This window comes from Ambystoma mexicanum, chromosome 12 (assembly GCF_040938575.1).
Source record: "Ambystoma mexicanum isolate Mex_15411 chromosome 12, UKY_AmexF1_1, whole genome shotgun sequence".
NCBI lineage: Eukaryota > Metazoa > Chordata > Amphibia > Caudata > Ambystomatidae > Ambystoma > Ambystoma mexicanum.
The window spans coordinates 463,803,908-463,829,401 of NC_090936.1; the positions used below are offsets into that span (position 1 = coordinate 463,803,908).

General features: G+C 48.6%; 1 protein-coding gene across 2 annotated transcripts in view; it reads right to left on the reverse strand.

The window, feature by feature from the left end:
• The window catches only part of LOC138513666 (protein mono-ADP-ribosyltransferase PARP12-like), a 461,743-nt gene extending 456,231 nt beyond the window's left edge, over positions 1-5,512 (reverse strand). For both annotated transcript variants that reach the window (XM_069628724.1, XM_069628725.1), the window contains exon 1: positions 4,566-5,512. In XM_069628724.1, coding sequence (XP_069484825.1) covers positions 4,566-4,927 — 362 coding nt within the window. In that variant the 5' untranslated portion in view covers positions 4,928-5,512. The remainder of the gene's footprint in view (positions 1-4,565) is intronic.
• Between the last annotated feature and the right edge of the window lie 19,982 nt (positions 5,513-25,494).

Below are 25,494 nucleotides of genomic sequence, written 5' to 3' on the forward strand. Positions count from 1 at the left end.
TGAGGTAGCCCACACAGTCATGTCCCGCCAAAGGATCACGATAGTGGATAGGAAAAGAGACAGGGTGGGCAATGCTAAAGAATAGTCAACATATAGCGTGGGGCCAAACCAAGGGTGACGACTTGGTAGGTCCAGAGGAGGATTCATGGGGCTGACAAAGTTTTGATCTCACCTGAATGAGCGGCTCAAGCAAAAGACGGGTGGGTCGGTGGGCCGGCATGTACGGCACGGGGTGCGTACCGGCACGGACAGGGACAGACAGGGCCTTAGAAAGTGGGCCTTTGAATGAGGGGGCCGGCTAAAGCCTGCCAGTCCCCGATTGGCCATTAAAACATGAAGGTGCCCAATGAGCTTGCATGGGGCAAGCAGGAAGGCACAACAGCAGCCTCTACTCCAAGGCAAAGGTGGCGGCCATCTTAGAAGTGCATCAAGGTGGGCATTATTGATTGTGTGATTCACACTGCTACAGGTGCATTTGATTTCAGAACCTCCACACACCAATGTTGGCTGTTTAATCTTCCAAAGCAACAAATTACATCAAAACATAAATCCCTTTTCTTTTCAAGCTGCTTAGTCTAGTTTCAAAATGTCTGCTTGCTAGACACAGATAAATTGTTTGATTATTTGTAGCATTTTAAATCTTTCCTCACATCATACATAAATGCATGCTGCATGCCCCTGTCTAACAAGGACTACAAGCAGGTGATATGTTGTTGTGAGTGTCTTGAAACTAATGTAGTAAAACTCTGAAAAGATTTGTTGGGCCTCCCATCAACTCACAAGGAAGAGGGAATTCAGTTGAATTGTGTCTTTTGACTAAATAAAAGTATAAAATAGCCTAGAATAGATCAGACATTCACCATGTCTATGGAGCATGGTGAAGTAAACACCCTGATAAAATACTCCTGTAGTTGCTGGGGCTGGTGCGCTTCACTCAGGGTTCGGAATTGAGGGGAGCTGGGAGCTATTTCGCTCCTGCTTGTGGGCTAGAAGAGCCTGGTCAGCTTAATACCAACAGCTACCAGGGGCTACATTTGGCTCCCCAGGCCAACTGATGCTGAACGAACACACCTATGTGAATTTAACTCTGTGTGTGTGGGACAATCTATAAATAAACATTAGAACACATCTATAAGATGTTTAAAGCATATGAGGTCATAAATAATAGACAAGATGATAGGTTTGCATCTCATGCGGAAGTTAGATTTGCGGAACGTTATGTACTAGCTCCTCATTCCCCAGTGGTAGCTCCTGCTCACTGGTTACTGCTGGATACCGAGGAGCTGCTTTTAGCTCCTCTTTACCCAATCTTAATTTCGATCCCTGTTCACTCGTGTGTACAGTTGCCACTCACCCAGATTTGGTCAGGAATGGCCTGTTGACAGAATATAAATCCGGATTCCATCTCTCCTGTGGGACAGCAGTCGGAGTTTCAAGACTCAGAAGGCAGGGGCATAACAGCAGAAGTGGCCTGTGTGTGGCAGCCAGAGCGGTCTTGAATGGGCTTCCTGCGCTCTCAGTTGCATTTTAACTCCTTAGCTTTGCTTGGAGCTGCAATGTGCAGCTTTGTTGTCAGATAAGGGCTTTCCAGAAGACAGCAAACAATGGAAAATGCGTCATGGGGAAAATTCACCTTCAGTGACACTTTCATCTGCAAAATTCCAATTCTTCATGCAAAGTGCTCATCAGGCTGGTAATTCTGATTACACATTTGCCTTTGCCTTTTAAAACTAAGTCCAGACAACAGGACTCAACAGCTATTTGGTTTATTTGTGAAAGAAAAGGTCGACTGTATGTTCTTCGAAATTTGCAAGGTTGCCTGGGGTTTTTTGAAAGCACACAAATGTACATTTGGCGAAGCTGTGCATTTTACTTACACCAATGCAAAACAATATGCTGGATGCCTGTTTTCAATCATGAAAAAAGCCAGCAACTTGTATTAATAATACAGCCAATCCACTGCTGCAGACGTCAGTCACCTCAAGGTGTTACAGTGTCACGGGTGAATAGGCCTCCAGGCCTGCCTGCTTGTTTGCCACCTGTCACTTGCAGCTCAGCAATGATGAATGAAAAGTAAAACTATGAATACCAGAATTTAGAGAAACACTCCCCACGGAATGCACCATTCATACCAGACCAACATGGCGCGAGGGAATATATCTCTCTGCTGCACCAACACCTATAGAGTAAGGAGGCACTGGTGGAAAAGAAGCTGATTGGTGGTCAGTGTTTTCTTTTTTGCCAATGCCAATTTGCGTTTCATTTTCGGTACACACATTTGGGAAACGCTAAACTACAAGTCCCAGAATGCAAACCGCTTTTGAATGAACACCCAGGGCTTGATGGAAAGTGTCAGATATGTTACGAGTCCACTTCTCAATACTTCAGGCTTTGTGGAGTGTAGCCCCCTCCCTGTAGATCTATCATGCTAACTAACTTCAAGAGAGAGTTACATCATGCATAGGTCCCAGGCCTGCATCAACCTTCAAGCCTGCTACGTGCAGGTCTGCATTTCCATTGGGCGAATTACTCTTCCCAATCGTGTGAGGGGGTCAAATATCTATCATGTTGCTGTATGATATACTTAACAAGTGCACAGACAAAGATAAAATGTGGAGATGTAATAACAGGCCAATGTCTGTGAAAGGCTAGAAGGAACAGGAAAAGTCAGTCTCAACTCTGTGTATTCGGCCCAGCCTCTTCTCCCATCTGAGAAAATAGATATGATTCTGGCGGACAATATCTGGCAAGATGTTATGACTGGCCTATGCCTCTAAAAGGTTGGCAGAAATTGGGAAGAGCCAGCTTAACGCTAGTTGTCCCATACATCAGCTTCTTAACTGTCTTGCTCTTATTAAAATTAATTTAGCTGACCAATACAGCGCATTGAAACTATATCAATGGTAAAATTGGTGCTATACAAATAGCAAGTACAAGTACAATAATGTCAATGGGCCTCATTACACGGTATGCGGTAAGGGTTTACCGGTACCGGTAAATCCTTACCGCCTTACTACGAGGTCCCTTTGCGGGTTGAGGAATTTAACGCCTGCTTTTTGCAGGCGTTAAAAACCAACCCGCAAAGGGACCAGTGGAGCTAATTACGGTACCGCAATTTTCGGTACCGTAATTAGCACCTTCCCCATTCCCATAGAGCCCTATGGGGCAAAAATTGCAATGGGGAAGAGCAATGGTGGAAGGGGGAATTACCGCCCCGCCAACCTTGGAATGGGGCGGTAATTCCCCTTTCCACCAAGGCGGTGCCGGTATTTTACCGGCATGAACCATGGCGCTAATAGCGCCATGGTTCACCGCCTACCGTGTAATGAGGTGTTTCTTAAATTATTGGTGTGAACTGTATAAACTGGTTAAAAAATCAATATCTCCTTTTCTCCCTGGGACTTTCTTTTGGAATGTTGGCTTGGTGGGCAGGGGTGGACTAGCCATTAGGAAACTCTGGACCTCTTTTGTGTGATATTTCCAAATGTTCCCACAGGAAAATGGTTGGACTTGCTGATAATGTGTAATGTGGGGCCACTTTGAAAATTATTTCTATTGTCTCTTTTGGCTCCCAGTCCACCCCTGTTGGTGGGTTCAAATTAATAATGAGCCCTGTTTTTGCTTCAAACAATGGCGGTAACTCCCAACCCTACTAATGTGAAGGCCCGCCCCGGCAATACAACTAAACATCTCCCATCAAGCTTAGCGTCCTGGCATGCAAATTGCTCTCGGCCGGAAATGAAATGATGTACTGGTTGAAGGCACCTCATGTGACAAAAGTGATCGTGACAACTAAAAGACAAAGTCCGCCTTAGGCAAACAACACACAACACCTGTAGGACTGTGCCAGCCTGGGGACAGAGCAGTGGCTTATCTAGTGGTCGAAGCACGTCTTGCATTTGGTGAATGCTTCTAAGTGCTGGATACTGAATGTATCACAACTGTAATAGGCAGTGTAAACAAAATTGGCAGTGAAGAAGTTGAACCACTGAAACTGCGTGACAGTTCTGCTGCAACAGCATTGTGTTGTTCATTTATATAGCGCCTATACACAGGAACGTGTTTCAAAACGCTCAGTACCTTGGTATTTCAAATCTGCCTGGCCACTCGAAGAAGGGTCCTATTTTCCCTGGATCGGAAATAGGGTCATTGTAAGGCCCGTTTGATGTGCCTTCTCTGTCATTTGCCTGATCTCATACACTCCCAGAGCTCTCCCCACAAGACACTGGGCCCTCACCCCAAACCTTCTCACAGTGCCTCTCTGGTTTCCCAGATAAGCTGCCGCAAGCCTCTTGACTCGATTTTCCACTAGTGGTACTGCACACACAATTACATAAAGGGCCCTTCCTCGCCCAATGACCTCACTCCAACCCCCTTATTAAGCTAGAGGCCCCCTTGTTCTCTAGCTTTGCAACACTGCACCCTACCCCTCCGCCATCACTCACCTTGTTACCTTGTATATTCTCTGTGTATTGCAACCAAGCTTTGACATTTCTTGTAAATGCTGCGCCCTGATACCCCCTGGTACTTTTGCGCATTATAAATAAATAAACAAGCAAACAAACCCCTTGCTCCGGTGGAAGCACCTGCCCAGGATGAAGAAGCGACAGAGGTGCAGGCGCCCGCAGTCCCGGCCCTCGCAGTCCCGGCCCTTGCACTGCTCCCTCAGGTAGTTGATACAGAGACGGACATCAGACTGCGCCAACACAACGCCGAGCTGCTCCGCCACCAAGAAGCGGGAGGCCTCCTCGCGCAGGATGCTGGCGATGTGCGCCGGCGGCAGGCTCAGGTGCCGCGGGATGTCGTGCACCGCCAGGCAACCCCCGTGCGCGCACAACTTCTGGGTTAGGAAGGCAGAGATGGTCGGATCTGACATGAAGACCTCGCCGCCCGGCTGCGCCTCCGCCTCCGCCTTCTCCTCCCACATGTTGATGGAGCTGGTTGGTCACTGTGAAGCTCCTCACAATGCCGGACACTTTACTTAGTCCGCGTGCCGCTTTAGGAAGTCCCACGGATCTCTACACACAGCACAGGGGTGATCTTTCAGGTTAACGGAATACAGAAAACAAATCTGCTATTCCCAGGTGCAATGCTCCATTACAATTAATGGGAACATTCTGATGGCCCAGGAGTGTGAAATGGCCTTAAGGTTTGAGACTCACAGGGTTATCTGAGGTTGTTGCCCGTATCCGACGCTATAGAAACCCGTCTGCTGGTGACAGGGGGGGGGTTCTTGTGTCAGCAGGCCTTGGAGGTCTTCTGTGCCAGTCTCAGCCAGCTTCTAGGGAGTCAGCTCCTCTCAGACAAATCACTGCTGTGGACCCGTTTACCAGTCACTGGGAGGTGGCGGGCGGTCTCTCAACCCCCTTCTGGCTCCCGGTTACTCTTCCCCTGTCTCTTAGTTAGCCATGCCACTCCCTGGGCTGTTGCTGCTCTCACTGGCCTCCCGTGTGATTCCCTGCGAGGGAGGAGCGTGTAACTTCTCCTCTCAGCACCTCCCCTGGCGGCCAGCAGCCGGAGAATCGAAACTGACTCTGGGAGGCAGAGGGCGGGAGTCAGCTGTGGATGACGTCCCCGTTGCATTTCAGTGTGACCACGCCCCATTGCCCCCGAGCACCACCCCCAACCTTCAAAAATACAAACACTGAACTCTCTAGCCTGCCTTTTCTGATCACTTGCTTGCTGTATGGGCGGGTTGTTTATTTAGCAGCCTCCCTAGATACGAGCACTAGCTGGTTGGCTCAGGGAAACCTGGAGGGGGGAATAGCACATTGATTATGCAAAGTGTGCATCTCCTTGTCTTTTAAATATGTTTGAACTGTTTTAGTTTTGCCGTCGCTGATTTTTTTTTTCTTTTTTGGGGTGTCATAATAGGACCTCTTGGATGCTTCCGGAACGTAAAAAGAGGAGGTAATACCTCAAGAACAAGGCTTAATTTCAAGACCTCCTCCTGCCACCGTACTGCTCCTGCTCAGCGGGCATAGCAATGCACTCCACTTGCCCCAGATCACAAGTGATCTTCACATGGAGCCCGACCCTCACTGTACACCCCTAACTAGTGGCATAGGCATACAGATAGGAGGAAGGTGGGATGTGACGGGGGCGCACGTCCGCCTGGGAATTCTGTTCGGCTTTTTACCCACCCACTGACCATCAGTGCCCATGGTAATACCCATGACCATGTGCGCCCAATATTCACCCTGCCCGCCCAGCCCAAAACACACTCTACTGGCACTCTTTTTAAAAAAAAAAATATTTTTTTGGGCAGTTGTCACATAATACAAATATACATATCACAAACGCATATTTTCACATTCTGTCAACTTACCCTTTTTACTCCCCCCCCCGCCCCAACAAAAACGCACTCACCCCCTCCCCCACCTGGAGAGCATAGAAAAGCAGGTTATAAAATTCTTAAATTCGATACACTACAACATTCTGTCTCATCCTTCGCAATGGGAACTGCACCCTCCCAATGGGCCATCTGTCCGGCCCTAGGGCCCCAGTAACCTCAAGCCTCTGCCCCTCCCCCACGGAAAACAGGGCCGCCCAAACTTCCACCTCCCCCCCCTCCCCGTATTTACCTACAGGATCATTGTATGAATTTCTACACTATTCTTTTAATCTGCCTATCATTTCCCAGCCACCAGTAGTCACTCCTTATACTCCGATTGTTTAAAAAAAACTTTTATTTAAGATTTTGATCATGAATAAGTAGCACCAGGCATAAAAGAAACACAACAGGTTCAGCCACAGCATGACAGTGCTTCAACTGTATGGCGAATAGAGTGACAGTAGTAACACTTTATTCAGCTTTCGCCATTGAGATATAAATACACAGTACCTTTCAATAAAATACACCCATACATTACACTTTCATTTTAAAATGAAAGCCTCATTAACACATAACCAGTTAAAATATACAGATGACTGAACTTCTAATAGTGAATACAAAATTCCTACCCAGGCGCTCAAAAGCAGCGTTAATGTATTCACATGCCGGAAACAAAGCAGCTTTCAGTACAGGACAAAATAAACTGCATTGCCTCTGAGGTAGTTCTCACATTGTTATGGATAACATGGCAACGCAGCCACCGCCTTCTTAAGTCCAACAACAGCCTGCATATTAGCAGAAAGTGGGGTAAGCCCTCAACAGTCCCGCAGTCACAAGGACAATACTTGTTCTTATAAAGCCAGGACATGCAAGCTCTCAATGGCAAGATGTTTAGTCTTACCATCGCCATTATGCGCCTATACGTCAGGGAGGAAACTGGCGCAACAACAGATTATGCAATACGAAGAGCAGCTGGGTATCTCAACAAGCACAAATTAGTAATGGTGTTCATGGCCTAGCCAAATTCCAAATCCCTGGCTATCGTTTTAAGCTGTTGTTTATTAATTGCACCAGCCTTCAGCAGTTCTATATCTATACCCCACTTTTTACATGTAGAAGTACAGTTCTTCAACCAAGGAAAGATATCCTGCTAACCCTTTAACGTCAATTCACCCATGACATTTTTGATGTTTGGATTTTCTGAACATCCTGAAAATAATTTCTGGCAAAAATACAAAAATCTTAATTCAATCAACCCACTAATACGTGGAGTGCCAGTTTCCAAGCTTAAATCCGCCCGGGGGCACACAGGCCCAAACACAGTACCTTCCTATGAAACACATATACGATCCAGGGAAAAACAGTTCGTACTAAACCCAAATCCCACCACGGTAGAGGGCGGCCAAATGTACCTTGGCCCCCAGAACTTGAATACATTTGTCGAGCCGGCAGCCACCAAACGTATGATATAATATCACTAGGCTGCACAAGCCTGTGCGAAGATGACTTTTCACCAACTCCAGTTGTGGAGACCAAGAACAATCACCTGGCAAAACCACCCCAAGTAGCAATAAGTACTCACTACTTCTAGTTTGACTTCATTAACCTGCCAAGTGAATTAGGGTTTGTTTGCTACCAAAAGCCACTATTTTGGTCTTATCAAGGTTTAGGCTCAGATTGTTTCCCCTGAAATAGCTGGCTACATAACTCAAGCAGCGACCAAGTCAGTTTGGAGTCTGGTCAAGAAAAATAGCATCGTCTGCGTATAGAAGGGAGGGATAACTTACTCCATTTTAAAACAGTGAACATGTTGCTCCCGACTGGAGCAGGGATTAAAATCAGATACAAAGATAGTAAAAAGCAGGGGAGCCATTCGGCAACCCTGTCTTACCCCTTTATTAACTGTAAACTCTGTAGATGCTTCATGTCCTGGTTGTCCGGTGACAGAGGCTTTTGGGCCTCACTAAAGCCAGATAATCAACTGTAAAAGAGGGGGTGGCACACCCAATTTCTGGAGTTTACCCCACAGTAAGGCACGATCCACAGAGCCGAATGCCTTAGCTAAATGTAAAAAGGCAGCGTAAACACAACCGTCACTTAATAAAACATACTTTTCGACTATTATTTTAAGAACAAAGGCATGATCAACTGTGGTAAAGTCTTTCCTAAATCCTTCTTGAAAAGGGAGAAAATATAATTTTCTTCTGTGCAGAAGACACTTGTAGCTGGCAATCAGCTGGCGAAAATCTTAGAGGCACAGTCTAGCAATGATATGGGGCGATAGCAGTAGGGGTCAGTATGTGAACCCTTCTCATAAATAGGGGTTATAATAGTATTTTTCCAAGAAGCAGTAAGAACCAGGGATCGTGCAATCGCATTAAAGAGTTTCGGCAAGAACAGGGCCCACCAGCCCGTAAACCATTTGTAAATGTCTGACCTGATACTGTCCGGGCCAGGAGCATTGCCTGGCTTTCAGTATTCAATGTCATGTAAAACCTCACCTAGGGAAAAGGTAATCCATGTATTGGAACAACTCAATTCCCAAGCCCCAAGAGGAACCGCTGCTTCAGCATTATAAAGGATAGCCCTGCAGTAAGATACCCACTCAGACAGTGCAATTGTGCTTCCAACCGCATTGGGATTACTTGATAACCCACGCGCTACAAGATTCCAAAAATCCTTTACATTGTTTTCCTTAATTGTCTTTTGCAGGATATCCCACTGTTTCTCTGAAAATGCTATTTTCAACGCCTTTAGGCATATTTTATACTGTTGTTTGAGGGTATACAGATTGCCCGCCAGCATCATATTATTCTTAGATGCTGCCCACAACTCAAATTTTGTCCTACGACAGTCACCATCAAACCAACCAGCATCCGTATGCCTGTTCTTCCGGCTGCCGGGGAAAGAACTAAAACCTGACGATAATTACCAGCTATAAAAGAGGATAATTCCTCGTAGGTGAGAATTGCCCCAGCTGGATCATCCAGCTGGGCCTGAGTGTAACAACCTTGCCTGACAGGCTCAGCCGCTGCTAAAATGTGAACTTGCTTCTCTTTCGATGATTTCAATGTACAGGAAAATGTAAATGCCAAAGGAGAAGAGGCGGGCAAGTTAGAATTTTGCAGGAGCAAGGCCCACAAAAGAATTAACGGATTGTGGGCGCTTTCTGGACGTCTGCAAACCTCACAATCTATTACCCGCCAAAGAGAGTAACAATCAACCAGACAATAATCAATCAGTGAGGCTTTGTTGCCACACTCGAAGGCGGACTTTGGTGGAACGTCTCTAGGGCACCTCCCGTTCCGCTCAGCTAAAAAAAATAAAACAAAAAAGTATTAAGAGAAGTCCCTCTCGAGTCTGCTGTTTGTGTACCTAAGTTCCATCTTGGAATAAGAGACAAGCTTCTTCAAGTAATTTCCTGTCTTTGTCAATTCCAGCATGCCCGCCTAATTTAGCATTGAAGTCCCCCAGAATGATTCTATTTACGTCGTTGGAAAAAGTCAGCAACATTGCTAGCCAAACATTTGATGCAAAAAATTGTGTATGGTCCTCGTTCGGGTGCAGGTACACATTAATCATTTTAAAAAATCTTTTAATCGGCGCCTCTGCCAGGAGCTACAGATAGTGCTAGGGCTTAGTCTTGGGCACTTGCCAATTGAGTGACGTGCAGATAAGGGTTGCCAAGCCCTTTCTCGGGTGACTAGAGCCCTTATGCGTTGCGGTACTTGAAAATACCCGAAACTCATAAAAAGAAGTGACAAACAAAGACTCTTCCTCCAACCAGGTCTCTGGCAGAGATAGCACATCAAGAGTATTCCATTCAACCAGTTTACCCAGTCCAGGTCGCTTAACTTGCAAAAACCCCCAGCCACATTCCAGCTTAACAGGCTTACTCGTGTGCCTGGGGAGCACCTCAAGTCGGTTTCAACCACCCTGGACTACAGCCTGGTCGAGTTGTCGGCCAAAAGGCAGTCACCTGAATATTGAAACTGCCTTATTCCCACAGGGTTTAAAGACATGCTGCTGGAATAACCAATGGAATACAAGCATAGACCTTCTTAAGAGCTTGTTAAGACAGTCTCTGCTTCAATTCCTCCCTAGTCAAGTCTATGATAGTGCAATTCGAATCAGAGACTGCAGCCGGGGTCAACTTTAAAACAGCCTGTCTTTGCCATGGTGTAAATAGGCTGCCTAGATCGCCGGGAGTGTACCAGGAAGCGTGTAAATGGCACATTTCTAATCTGGCATCCTCAAACGCTTCAATACCTTTACTTGGCAATACATCACGACAATTTAAAAATGCATGAACGAAAGTGTTGGTTGGAAAAATAAATGCAGACATTGCAGCCTTTGCAGTACATACATTTGATAAAATATGCACGCTTGAGAAAAGATTAAAAGAAATGTTGTTTACTCCCAGAACTTCGGACATGGCTTTTACTAATGATCTTTTATATATACATTTTCTATTGCCATTTGTTAAACCATTAAAACAAATGATCAAGTTACTTTACCGCCAGCTGGCAAGGGGATCATCAGTGTGAGTTTCCACATGCACACCAGGTTTACTCAGAGATTTAGTCATGATACTACATCCCGCCTTAGGGTCCTTTGGGGCCGGCTGCTCTCGTTCCTCTCTGATCGACCCTCCCAGGTCCAACTTGGGTCCTTCCTTTCCTCTATCTCACTCTCTACCTGTGGTGTTCCCCAGGGGTCTAACCTCTCCCCCTGGCTGTTCAAACAATACCTGGCACCTCTCGGCCCCCGCATTGCTGCTCTCTGCTCCAACATTCAGTGCTATGCGGATGACACTCAGCTCGTTTTCAGGCTCCACTCTGCCACCTCTTCTTCTTCTCTCATCTCTGACTGTCTATGTGCTTTCCAGGAGTGGTGTGCCGCCAACAATCTCTGCCTTAATGCCAGTAAGACAGATATTCTCCTCATCGGCACACCTGCACCCTCCTTTCCTGTCACTCTCTGGCCGGCCTCCCTTGGCCCTCTTCCTGCTCCCACCTGTGAGGCTAAGATCCTCGGGGTCATCTTCGACTGCACACTCTCCTTTTCTCCTCACATCTCTGACGTTTCTAAGAAGTCAAACTACCAACTGCACCTCCTCAGAGGTATTCTTCCTTTCCCCTCCTTCTCCCAGGAGCTCACTGTCTCTAGAGCTCTGGTTCTCCCTAGACTGGACTACTGCAACAGCCTCTTTCTAAATCTGCCTGCTTCTACTATCCGCTCTCTGCAACTCATCCAGAACAGGACCGCAAGACTTGTCCTTGGCCTCAAGCCCAGGGATCGTATCTCTCCAGCACTGAAATCTCTTCATTGGCTCCCAGTGGCTGTAAGGATTAAGTTCAAGATCCTCTGCATTGTCCACAAGGGCTTCTGGGGCCTGGGGCCTCAATACCTCCAACTCTCCCTTCGTAAACATCTTCCTACTCGAGCTCTTCACTCCTCCACCTCCAACTCCCTCAGGGTCAGTCGCTTCTCGAAGCAACACGTTGGTGGTAGATCTCTTTCTTCGGCTGAGGCCTCCCTCTGGAACAGCCTCCCTGCCTCTCTGAAACTTGAGGCGTACCATCTCCAGTTCCAGAAGCATCTCCAGACCTTCCTCTTTGCTTCTGCCTTCTCTCTTCCTCTCCCCTGCTGATTTCCTGTCTGATACTGCACTGGTCACCTGGCTACCATCTGATTTCGGGCCCAGGCCCTTGCCCGCCCAGTTGCACACCTGCACTGCCTCCTGGCAACCCTTGCACTTGGGTCTGTATCTGTAACCCTACAGTTCCCCTAACTGCACTTTTGGAAACCTGCTGTCTGCACTTACCCTTGCACTTGCCACCTGCTGGCCGCACTTCTTGTTATTGATTTGATCCCATGTACAGCACTGACCCTCCCCTTTCCTCTGGCACTTTCCCCCTCCCCCCTCCCCTGCGCAATCTTTGTCACTTGGCTTAGTAAATCGTTGTCTCTGTCCTCCCTCTGTTCCCCCTTCCTTGCCTCATCGTGCCTTGAAATACTTGTGCATAAGTGTTGTTAGGCAGAATCATCTGCAGTACCCTTGGGGAACACTACAGACAATTAAGACTACAAGCGGTAGTACAATTTAACCTTTGGTACAAGCCTGTACTACACAGTAAAGTGGTAGCGATGGCTGAGCAGCCAGACTTATCTCAAGAGAAAATGAGCAGTAATAGGGATTACACACAGGACTACAATTACTGTGACTCAAGCAAACACTGACTCAAGGTTTCTGGTTAAAAAATATAAGTACATTTATTTTTAAACCATCTGTTCACAAAACACTTCACTTCTATTAAATAAAACCACACTCTAAATATACTACACACAACCAATTCCTTTTGTTCAGGTCAATTCAAGGTAAGTACATTAGGATTTGACAGACTGGTGTTGCGAAACAAAGACATTACCATGGGTTAATACGCAATCATTTTTTGACAGTAATGACAGTTTGGTCTTACGAAAGAAAAGCGTACCTGCGGGAAGAAATGTATCCGTAGTCAAACACACTTAGCACAAAGAATTAACACAAGGGAATAGTGGATAAAAATCATAGGCAATACTTTTGTCAAGGCAATAGAATCAGAGGACGTGTTCTAAGAGGCAGATAAAGTCAATAGGCCTGCGCCAGTGTCAAATGGAGCAGGGGCTCTGTTGTCGAGGATCACACGGTTAGAACAGTTCGAGATTAATGTTGCCAGGAGTACTGGATATTGTCAAAGGGAGGCAAAAGTCAAAAAACGGAAGAAAGAAAGGGCAAGCTTTTGGCAAGAAAAAGGGGTTCACCCTGATTCCTCAAGGTCGGACGGAGAGAACGACCAAATGGACACAGTACCTAGATTAAGAAGGCTGGTGCTGCGGCAGTTGTTCCTGGTAGTTCCTGCAGACTCATGGTTCCTGAAGATTCAGTCGTGGGGACAAGAAGGAGGAAGTCTGGAGCGATCTGCAGTACCAAGGGATGAAGCCAGCAGCAGCAAAGTAATGATGAATAAAAGGTGTGCTCTTTAAAAACAGGAGAGGGCTCTTCTGATGGATATCCGGACCAGTTGAGCTCAGTGCACCGATTCTCTCGCTGTAGAAGGTGAGCTGGTTGATCCCACCAGGCTCAAGGGAAGAAGACTCCCGACAGGATCTTCTGTCATTGAAGGGTAGATAGCTCAGGACTGCAACAGGGCTTCACCAGGATCCAGGAGTTGCAGCAGCCGTCTTCTTCTCCACTTCTCTTTGGTTCTTGTAGTTCCAGTGGCGACTCTGACTTCCAGCACAAGAGTCCTGCCTTTTATTCCAAAATCCCCCATTCACACAGCCTTTCTGTCAATCCCCCAGCAGGGGGGATGTCCAGCCCGGACAACCACCTCAGTCAATTGACACAAAGTGTGACTTGGGTCTCCAAGGACTAAACCCCTCCCTCACATTCAGCCCACCTAGACACCCAGACGCCAAAGGAGGTTCGTTGAAGCCTGCCAAAGGACGGATAACAAGGAAACTAAACCTGATTTGGCACGAAAAGCAAACAACAAGAAAGACCTTTCCAACACGAAATGGCAAAAAACCACGCTAGGACCCAGAATAAAAATGATATGGGGTAGCAGGTTTTATGTTCACGTCTGTCACCACAGCCAGAACACTACCACGGGAATCTGTGTAAAAATGATAGTTACCGAATTCCAAGATGGTCGCCCGCAGGTGAAGACGCACGTCTCCGGGCTCCACACCTGCAGGATTCAAAAGGTGTATAAAGCTGAACGCAAGAACTGAAAGAAAAGGCGTAGAAAGCGCATGGGACACAGGCATTGATAACGTCTGCGACAGCGGACCAGTGGGACTCCCTCAACGCGGAGAAGAAAGAGCTCCGAAGGACTGCTGTGCCCCAACGGTCCGAATTCGGCAGGAGCCCTGAAGTGAGAGGCCTGGAGGGGGATGGGCGAGTGAAGTGTCCCGCTGTAGGAGCCCCCGGGGGAAGTGAGACCAAGCCCCTCCGAGGAGTGAATAGCCCCCCGCTGAGTGTGTTGGTGCCGGCTGCTGCAGGGGGGCTGGTGCGGCGCTCGGTGCGGCGCTCGGTGCAGGAGAGGCGGTGGAGGTCCCGCCAAGGGAGAAAGCCTGCCAGCCGAAGGAGAAAGCCTGGGGGAGCCCCAGGGGTGCTGCGTGACGAGTGCGGGATGGCTGAGTGATCCGGCGGACCCCCAGCTGGGCAGGTGGAGGTCCTGCGCCGCGGCCTGCTCCATCTGGGGGTGCTCCACGGCCCCCTCCTTCCCCTCTGGCCTCCGGGAAAGACAACAAAGTCATCCGCTGGCATCGGAGGGCGGATCGGGAGCGGAGAAGCAGTTCTCCGTTGAAGCGGCCCAGCCGTGGCCGTGTGGAGGTGAGAGAAGGGGCTGGCAACAAGCGGGGTGCCCTGCAGTGCAGCCCGGACCTCGGAGGATCAAACACGGAGGGATTAGCAGCAGTCGCGGAGGGAGAACCCTCAGCAGGGGCGTGGAGCGTGGCTGGCTCCTCCTGAGACCCTAAGCAGCAGAGTTGGACACCGAGTGCCTCCTTGTGCGGCGGGGCCTCGGCCGGTCCCCTAGCTGAGAGTGAGCCCTACAACGAGAGCTGCCGCACAGCGGTGCACACGGAGCCCAGGCGAGAACCCATGAAGTGAGGTGGAGAACAAGGAGTCGGAGGAGGGCCCAGCGGCAGCTTGGGTAGGACCACCAGTAATCATCTAATATAAATGGAGAAAAGGGGCTACGAGGCCGGGTTACCAGAAGCGGTTTCTGGGCCCTAGTGGACACTGGAGAAGCAGCGACAGGGAGTTGAGCAAACAGAATCAGCATCAGTAGCAGCTGCTAGGAGAGCAAGGTAGGAGGCTCACTTGAGTCCCTTAACTAACACATAACTAGGGGGGGAGGCCCAATAGAGGCACCGAGCTGGAGCAGACCCGAAGGCGGCGGAGGGCAGAGGCCTAGCGGACATTCATTCAGGACCGGCTGGACCCTGGGAAGTTAAAGGGAACCTAAAGGACAATCCTCCTCTGGGGGATAACGCTTCAATAGCAGCATGCCCAACTAATATATGTGGGGGAAGAGGCCGCAGCCGAACACAGATGCGCAGGGTGCCTGCGCCGCACTGTACACAATCCCATTAGCGGGGACGCAAGGCCAGCTAACACGCGCTTCAGAGGCGGCGACACATTGGCAGAGAGCACAAAAGAGTAGAGTTACCTGTGATTAGCCTAGATGCCTGGCGCCAGGACGAAGAGTGCACCCCCAAAGGCAAAACGGTCCCCCCAAATCCAGGATAACCATATGGCCAGGTGTTGGAGTCATCAACAAACACAGGACCTAAACGCATCGGCGCTGCCACAACGCTCTGCAGAGGCAATGTCGGATACATCCCCTAGCTTCATAGACTCAAATAAAGAGGACCTGCTGACCTGCTTGAAGGGCATGGAGTCAAGGATGACGAATGCTTTCCAGACCCAAATAGGGCAACCACGAGACGACCTTAAAACGTCACTACAGGAAGTCCGTAAGGGGACCAATGAGCTGGGGGAGAGAGTGGACACAAAGGAAAAGGGCCTCTCCAACCTATCAGAAGAAGCTAAACAAGCCAACCAGTTGCTCGACCAGTTAGCGGTAGCTACGAACAACCTCGAGCTGCAAGTGGAGGATCTTGAAAACAGGTCACGCCGATCCAACATATGCGTTAAGGGCTTACCAGAGTCAGTTCCAGATGGAGACCTGCGTGACACATTGAAGCAGGCCTTCGGCAGCCTGCTACTAGACATTAAGCCGGAATCAATGGAGTTTGATAGGATCCACCGAGTTGGGCCCCGCAGACTGGAACCAGGAGACGTACTGGTGGCACTAACATCTTACGCCATAAAAGAAACGATTCTGAAAATGGCCAGAGCCACCACCGATTTGACAATCAATGGGAGTTCGATACAGTTGTTCCAGGATCTGGCTCTCTCTACCCTACATAAGCGGCGCCTGATGCACCCAGTGATGAGAATTCTGCGGGATAAACAAATCCCCTACGGATGGTCGTACCCGTTTGGCCTTACATTCCGTTGGGAGGGAAGACAGAAGAAAATCAGCACCTGTGAGGAGGGCCTCGAATTTCTGGGAGTAGAAGAGAGCCAAAGCTGAGAAGAGAGTGGTCGGATCCAAAACAAACAGCAGACCGGGGCTAACTCATGGGAATGGTCTAGATCTCGCAGGAGCAGACCTAGGAGAGAACCGCACCTTAGAGGTCCAACTAACACCTCGCCATGTCGGGAAACTCAAGATTGATAACCCGGGAAGCCCCGGGGTCTCCGGCCAAAGAGGCCTACAGCAACATCCTAAAATTAAAGCAAACACATTTACAGGCCTGCAGAGGCGGAGCAGGGAGGTGCAGAACCTTGGAACCCAAACCGAGACAGGAATCTTTGAGACCGCTCAGGAGTAAAGCCCTATATAGTGACCCTAAGCCCCAGTTTTTCTGGAAGGGGTGATTATGGGAAATCTTGGTCACAAGGGCTACATAGGGGGGGATTGTAGGGGGGGAGTTAGGGAGTGTGGAGAAGCAAAACAGTGCAAATGGCGGCTGTATGAAACAGTAGAATAAAAAAGCAAAAAGAAGGGACGGGCGTCAGTGAGGGGAATTGGGAGCGGGCCACAGAGAGAGAGGTTCCCCCATAGAGGAAGGATGGCAGAATCTAATGTAATTTCCCTGAATGTACAGGGGCTAAATTCTCTGACAAAGAGGAGAGCCATACTGGAAAGGTTGAGGGCTATGAGGGCGTCTATTGAAATTCTGCAGGAGACCCACCTCCTTCCGAATGATGAGAGGAGGATGTCCCACCGAGCTTTCCCACAGCAGTTTTACGCCTCCTGTGGGGAAAAGAAGAGGGGAGTGGCTATCCTGATAGGATGGGACCTAGAGTTCAAAAAGCTACAACTCCGAAAGGATAGCGGGGGAAGGTACCTCGGGGTTAAGGGGAGAATAAAGGGATGTCTGTAGACAATCCTAGCTACTTATGCCCCCAATGAACGGCAGGACGTATTCTTTTCGAACCTATTAAACCAGTTGGGCAGCTGGTGTGAAGGCCAGCTGATAATAGGTGGGGATTTTAATTGCGTCATGGACCCGGAGCTAGATAAAACCATCCCCCCCATGGCGACGGACCAAAAGAATAGGCAGGCACTGGGACGTCTTTTCAGAGAACTAGGGGTCATTGAGACGTGGCGATTCTTTCATGAGGAAACCAGGGAGTACACCCATTACTCAGCGGTTCACCTGGGCTATTCCAGGATTGATATGATCCTAGTATCGGATACGCTAATCCCCCAAATAACGTCAGTAGAAATAGGGGTGGAATACTGTTCTGACCATGCTCCTGTCATGGTGGGGGTGCATTGGGGAGAGGGAGCGCGGAAACAGAGGCCACCTTGGAAACTAAACGAACTCCTCCTGAAGGATATAGAGCTAAGGGCCCATATAGAAAGCACCATCAATAATTACTTTAAAGAATATTATAACGGGGAGGTGGCCTGGGGGGGAATATGGGATGCAGGGAAGGCAGTGATTAGAGGGGAGTTCATAACTCAGCCTGCAACATACTACAGGAATAGGTCCCAACTAGAGGGAGAGGTGAAGAAAGCTGAAATTCAACACAAGGCCTGGCAAACGAGGAAGTCTCTACACGAATTTAGGAAAATCCAAGCCCAGCTCGAGAGCCACATGGCAGAGCGCATGGCCCAGACAAATGTGAAACAGTCATACTATACACATGGAGGCAAGGCAAATAGATTCTTGGCCGCTAAATTGAGGAAAGCCCAGGGACCGTATCTCTCCAGGACTGAAATCTCTTCACTGGCTCCCAGTGGCTGCGAGGATTAAGTTCAAAACCCTCTGCATTGTCCACAAGGCCTTCTGGGGCTTGGGGCCTAAATACCTTCAACTCTCTCTTCCTAAATATCTTCCTTCACGAGCCCTTCGCTCATCCGTCTCCAACTCCCTCATGGTCAGCCGCTTCTCGAAGCAACGAGCTGGGGGTAGATCTCTCTCCGCAGCAGGGTCCTCCCTCTGGAACAGCCTTCCTGCCTCCCTGAAACTCGAGGAGAACCATCTCCGGTTCCGGAAGCACCTCAAAACCTTCCTCTTTGCTTCTGCCTTCTCTCTCCCTCTCCCCTGCTAAACCTGCTTAACTCCCCACTGAATTCTGCACTAAACCTGCATCTGGGCCACTCTCAGTGACCTCGGTCCAGGGCCCAGCCACTCTCCACTTGCACTGCCTCCCTGGCTCCCCCTGCACTGTGGGACTGTCACTGTATCCCTACAGCCCCCTTCCCAGCACTTGCTCTGCACTTACCTCGCACTTGCCACCAGCTGGCCCTTTTATTTATTATTTATTATTTTATTACGCTACTTACCTTGTACTGCACTTTCCCCCCCACCTCCTCCCCCTGCACTTTCTCCTTTTCCCCTTACCTCTGCACTTGCGCGATCTGAATGACACCTGGCCTAGTAGGATCGTTTGTCTGTCTTCCCCTTGTTTCCCTCCCTCCCTGCCTCGTCGCGCCATGAAACACTTGTGTATAGGCGCGTTACAAATACCATATCATATCATATCATAAAAGGAGGGCCCAAAACTACATTACGCAACTATATGATAAGCACGGCATCTCCCACACAGCGGAAAGAAAAAAGATGGAAATAATATTGGAATTCCAGGGAGACCTTCTGCGTAGAGAGAACCTGCACAGGGCGAAACAATATTCCTACATTCATTCAACCATCCAGCCACGAATCACGGAGCAAGAAAGGAATGACCTGGGAAGCCCGATCACAGCACAGGAGATCAGTGATGCAATTACAGCACTTCCGATGGGGAAAGCTCCCGGCCCTGACGGCTTTAGCAATGGCTTCTATAAAACATTTCGCACGCAACTCCTGGCCCCATTGACCAAGCTCTACAACACAATCAGGGAAGAGGGTCGAGTGACACCAGACATGGGGCGATCCACAACCATACTGTTGTTAAAGCCAGGGAAAGACCCCCGTGAGTGCTCCAGCTATCGGCCAATCGCATTGCTAAATACTGATGCAAAAATATACACCAAAATCTTGGCAACGAGACTGATGAGGATCCTTCCGGGCATGATCCACGAAGATGAGGCAGGTTTCATCGCAGGTAGACTTACACAGGACAATGTAAGAAGAGCAATAGATGTAATAGATGTAGGGAGAAGAACGCAACAAGCAGTGGTAGTGGCCGCCCTGGATGCAACACGAGCATTCGACAGTATGGATTGGAGCTACCTGGAAATGGTGATGTAGGCCTTCGGATGTGGACCGAAATTCATAAATATGGTGCTAGCCTACTACCGAACCCCGGCAACTAGCCTCATGATCAACGGACAAAGCACAAGATACATTAAAATTCGCAGAGGCACGCGACAAGGGTGTCCACTCTCCCCGTTGATATTCGCGATGGCAATGGAGCCATTTGCCACGCGGGTTAGCCAGGACGCCGAAATCAGGGGCCTGAAATTTGGCCAGACAACGCACAAAATTGCGTTATACGCAGATGACATCATGTTGTTTATGAAAGACCCAGTAGTAACGATGCCCCGAGCAATGTCACAACTACAGGAATTTTGGGAGGTTTCCAGATTCGCCATCAATCTCTCGAAATCCAAAGCAATGAATATCACGGAAAAGAGAGAGGTGATTGAGCACTTAGAGAAGACCTTCCCAGTGCCGTGGGTGAAAGACTCACTGGAGTATCTGGGGATCCGCCTAACGAGCGACCCGCATAAGCTATACAAAACGAACATACTCCCCCTATGGAAACAGATGCAGGACGATATGCTCAGGTGGGAAAACCAGGAACTGTCGTGGTTCGCCCGAATCACGGCAGTAAAAATGATTATCCTTCCCCGTCTCCTCTATGTGGTGCGAGCCATTCCAATGACCATTCCTCAGGCCAAAATTAAATAACTGCAAAATGCGATATCCAAATTCATTTGGCAGGGGAAGAAACCTAGGGTCCAGAAGCACATCATGTCGCGCCCTCCGCTGCTCGGAGGCCTAGGAGTGCCAGAAGTGAAAGGCTACATATTGGCAGCTCAGCTAGCCCCAATGTTACAGTGGGCTAACCCTGAGAATTATAAAGGCTGGTGTCAAATGGAGCAAGCGGCCACAGGAGCACCCCTAAAAGCCCTAATATCCCTGAAAATACGGGACAGAGAGAAAGGGGGCCTTCTCCTGGAAGCGACCAGGTGGTCCCTGCTCAACTGGGATAGTGCCCGGAAAAGGAAGGGAATCCCACGAGGCCTAGGCCCTAACTCTCCATTAATGTACAATCCGGATTTCTCCCCGGCCTCCAAAAGAGGTTCTGGGACGGATGGACGGGAGCAGAAGAATTGACCCTACGCGATTTATACATTAACGGCGCCCCAATGTGCTTCGCGGAATGCCAGCAGAAATTTGGCCTAGGTGAAAATGAGCGCTTCAGATACACACAGGTCAGGCACTGGATAACTGACCCAACAGTGAAACAGGCAGGTACAAGGATACCGTCAGGCCTGGAGCTGACCTTACGGGAAGGGCAGACGACGAAAGGAGTGACTAGACTTTACAGACTACTCTCCAAGGCCCAAGCGGAAGAGGTGCTTTCGTACCAAGAGTGCTGGGACAAAGATTTAGAGGTACCCTTAACAGAGCAAGAATGGAGCCAAATCTGGGCGAGAGCGCACAGCACCTCCAGATGCACCACAATCAAGGAATCGGCATATAAACTATACCTTAGATGGTACCTGACCACCCACCGCATCCACAAAATTAACAGGTCCTATTCACCTAATTGTTGGAGGAACTGCGGAGCGAAAGGCGACCTGTACCACATGTGGTAAACGTGCCCCAAAGCAAATGTCTTCTGGAAGACATTACAGGGGTGGAGTTGCTGATGTCCCCAAAAACGATACTGCTGGGAGCGCCTATAGAGGGAAAATACGCAATGACAGGGCCCAGAGCTACTTTGATAACACATTTGCTATCAGCGGCGAGAATGTCCCTAGCACAGAATTGGAAGGACGAGTCAGGTCCACAGACTGCATGGTGGTGGGTTAAGATCTGGAATGTGATGGTGATGGAGAAGATATCCGCCCTCAATGCCGGAAAGTACACAAGGTTTCTAACAATATGGTCGCCCTTCCATGACCTAGTGAAAGACAGAGAAGCCCATTAATACAAGCCACGTCTACTCAGGAACAAGCACGTTATTTGACTCTTAACTGTGTTATACCCAAGACTCCTTTTCCTCACTGGGAAAACCTCCCGGTTTGTTCTCTACAACCCAAAAGTTGGTGTTCAAATGTTACAAGTTTATGAGGGTATAAAAGGGGGTGGTGAGAAGGGGGGATAAAACAGAAAACATTCGGAGGCTAATAGACAAATGGCACCCTGAAGAGTATACAACAGGTGGTGTGCAATATTCTACCAGACTATACAGACTTGACAAGGGGCAAAGAATTTGTTTCGCTGTTAAGTTGTCGTATGACTTTGATTAATAAATAAAGTTGTATAAAAAAAAAAAATTATAGTTACCACTGCCACCAGCCATGGCGAGTCGGGAAGGGGGACACAAAGTTCCTCTTGAGGTACAGAAGGACAGGGGAAAGATATTCCCCTTTAGTACTCCATTGTAAGATGGTTGGTACGGGATCTGTATTTAAAAGGACTAGTAAAGTCAATGGGGACTTTACATGTTTCTGGGGACAGTAGTCATCCCCAGAATTGGATTTCACAACGGAAGCCTAAAATACATCCCTGTGTTACTGCACTAAAGGTGCTGTGTGACGCACAAGTAAAAAGATGATGCCTATGGAGTTGGTGACACTCCATAGCCCATGAGCACAAAAATACACTGTAAGAGTGGGAAAAAGGCTCACACTCTTACCAGGTGGAAAAAAAGAAACCCCTGAAATCCAGCAAAGCTGCTGAGGGACTCACTAGGTAAGGGAAATTAGCCATAATTGAGAATTCTCATTCTCAAAGTCAACCAGGAACCTTAATTTCCCCAGCAAGCTCTCCCCATCGCCTGAAGAGAAAATGTCCCATGATTCATCCGATGGGACCAATGGGGATTCTCGATGGGGAGAGCTCGGAGAACGCGGAGAGCCTGGATGGCCTGGAAAATCATAAAAAGTTCTTCAAGAGACGGGTCTGGAATAGTACGAGGCAAGGCAGGTTTCCCGCATGAAGGAGATACCATTCTTCCATGCGTGCCTTGTGAGCCCTGGGCACCTTCCATTGAGACTCGGGAGAGGGGCGGGGGGGGGGGGGGGATAAGCAAGGCAATCAGTAATAACATTAGAAACAGCCGGAATAGGAAGAAAGGCCATTACGGCTACTTGTCTGCCTACTGAGGAATAGGCCTGATGAACAGAAGGGCCAAAGGCCGGCACACATGACTTTGCCCTGCCAGGTGTAACTATGCCTCTGCCAAAGTAGGGTTGGCACCCTTAGGCAAGCTCTCTTTCACTTAAGGCATACATTTGTCCTCCTAGTAAGGATCAATTGAACGTTCAAGTGTCTCGAGAATGGATCTGTCTGATTGAACCGATGGAAGGTAGGTTGGTAAGACTACTGGCGCACTCAGGGGCACATTTGGGATAGCTGGAGGCTAACTGGGTGCTTGGACAAGTACCAGGGGAGACATACCGTCTGACGAGGCAGTAGTCGCACGAGGGGAATGGAGCATAGGTTCTGGAGGGTGTGATGTATGCGATGAATGAGATGGATATGATGGGGGTAATTGGAAGGAATTGAAGATGGTGTCCTGGAAGTGGCCCAAAGCAGAAGACACGGAAGACGTGCTGACTAGACATGTTCGATTCTCTCCACCCTCGCCTCTTTCTCCATCTACTCCGTCTACTCCATTTCCTGCAGCGTTTGTTGCACCTAAGGAAGTCATGCGTTGAACGGCCCACTTCGTGGCCGATTGCTTCGTTTTACGTGCAGGTTTGCCACTCAGGTGGCTAAGAGGCTTACTGCCCCCCCCTTTTTTTTTTACACCCGTGGGGACTTCATTTTACATGGTTTCACCATAACAGTCACCTGGAGCTACAAACGGATCTATGTGTGTGTTATTAACGAAAACTGTAATAACGAAAAAGAATTCCCAATAGAAAATACCGAAAAAATACCGAATTGTTCACGTTTTTTACATTTGGGGGTTCCCCCCAAGCTGCCCCTTTCCCTATGATTATAACCCCACCCTAACCCTCTCCCCGCCCGTTTTAATCCCTTACTCCACCCCATATATATTTTTAATACAAAATTCGGTGTTTGTTCAGTATTTTCTATTTGTTAAAAAAGTTATTTGTTATTTTATATTCGTTAATATCACTGGATACCGCAACAAACTCCCCAAGAACAGGATGTAATGGATTAGTGAGGGAAGAGCTTGTCAAGAAGTCAAGAAAGCCTTCACACAGGCTTTGGAACAGGACTGGCGATAAGGGCAGTAATGGCAAAATTAGCAGTGAAAACAGTCTTGCATCCACTCTGCTAACCACTCACACTCATTGGCTATGGCAAACTGTGGCAAGTTGTGGTATCCTCTATTGGAAAAGCCATCTGCCGCAATAGGCTAAAAACGTGCAGCAGCAGGGAGTAAGCAGGGCATGAGGAGGGTTTGAACGGGGGGTGCGCCAGGCGCCTTACGTGGCTTTCTATGTCCAACTAACTACGTGGTAGCACATAATATGGTGCAGGAGTCAGGGAACCCCTGAACAGCCCCCACCCCCCAAAAAGAAACGTCAGCAACACAAGACTCCTCTAGGCCCCTCAACCGCACCAGAAACTTCCGCCAAATGCACCAGAGGTACGGCCGTCGGACAGGCACAAGCGCCGGAACAAACACCAGTACCACGGTCCAGAAGGCTCCAAAGCTCTGGATCATCCACTCCTAAACTCATGTACTCTCATGGTGCAGAGACATACCCAGCCTTACACCGTACACCACATGCTGTCACTGTCGAACTGATTAGAAGAAAGAACCTCAAGCCGCCAATTTTGTTGGCATGTCTGAATTTCATATTTGCAATATGATAAGTCAGAGACCCTCCTTTGGGGAATCTTGGGACACTTTTTGAGGCATCTCAACCTTTTGTGTAGTTCTCTAGTGTTTTTTGGATCATTGACTTCTTTGGGGTGGTGAGAGTGACTTCTCCGGAAGTCCCCCTGCCATTACTACCTGTTACACCTAATTTAAGGCATATGGTATTGGATTGCCCTGAAGGTGCCAATTCCCAGGGGTGCCTCTCAGGCTCCCGATATTTTGCCAGAGGGTGGTTATATTACCCTACGCATGTTTTAGGTAGTCGGTTGGTGGCAGCTATACTTTAGTTTTGGATTCACTAGCGGTGAAAGACACTTTTACTGCATGTGTAGTCAAATGTACCTTTTTAAGAACAATTGGGGTACCACTGTTTTACAAACAAAATCTTGCTGTCAACCATTTTGTGTTTTAGGGCTTCCTTTGCTCAGGGTGACCATGAGGTAAGCCAAAAATAGCTGTTCTGACCACATGGGCTATTTGTGAACCTACATTTGCAGCCGCCATATTGGTCCTGACTTGTTTGGGCCAGAATAGGTCCATGGGCTATCCCTCGCACAGTTGGGGTGGTTTTGGCTAAGTGGCAGTTCCAGTGACCAAGCAGAATGTTTGGCCATCTGAACGTTGGCCGCCGAGTCTCTTTTGTGATGGTCTGACTGGCCTTTGGCCACCCCCTTTGTGCAAGGGTATTTAGGCTTTCTCCCGCCCATGTTTCTCTTATTCCAGGCTTCTTAAAAACTCCTGCTGACTCCCTACATCTGCTGAGTCAAGCCCTCCAATCTGGAATTCTTTTCTGGCCCATTTAAAGCCTCATCCCGCCATTGGGTCACTGTGGGTGTCTGTGTCTAGACGAGTGCTGAGACTTTATCACTAGACTTCATCACTCCCCAGGTTTGTCAGCTTGGGACATCCAAGGCTTCCTTCAGCCATTGCCCCCGGCCTGTGATCATGTGCTGCTGTGCTACCTTCATCAAGCTGCCAGCAGCCCTTTTTGAATGTTCCTACTTCTTCCTTGGGTCCGCCTCACTGAAATCTCTGATGGTTG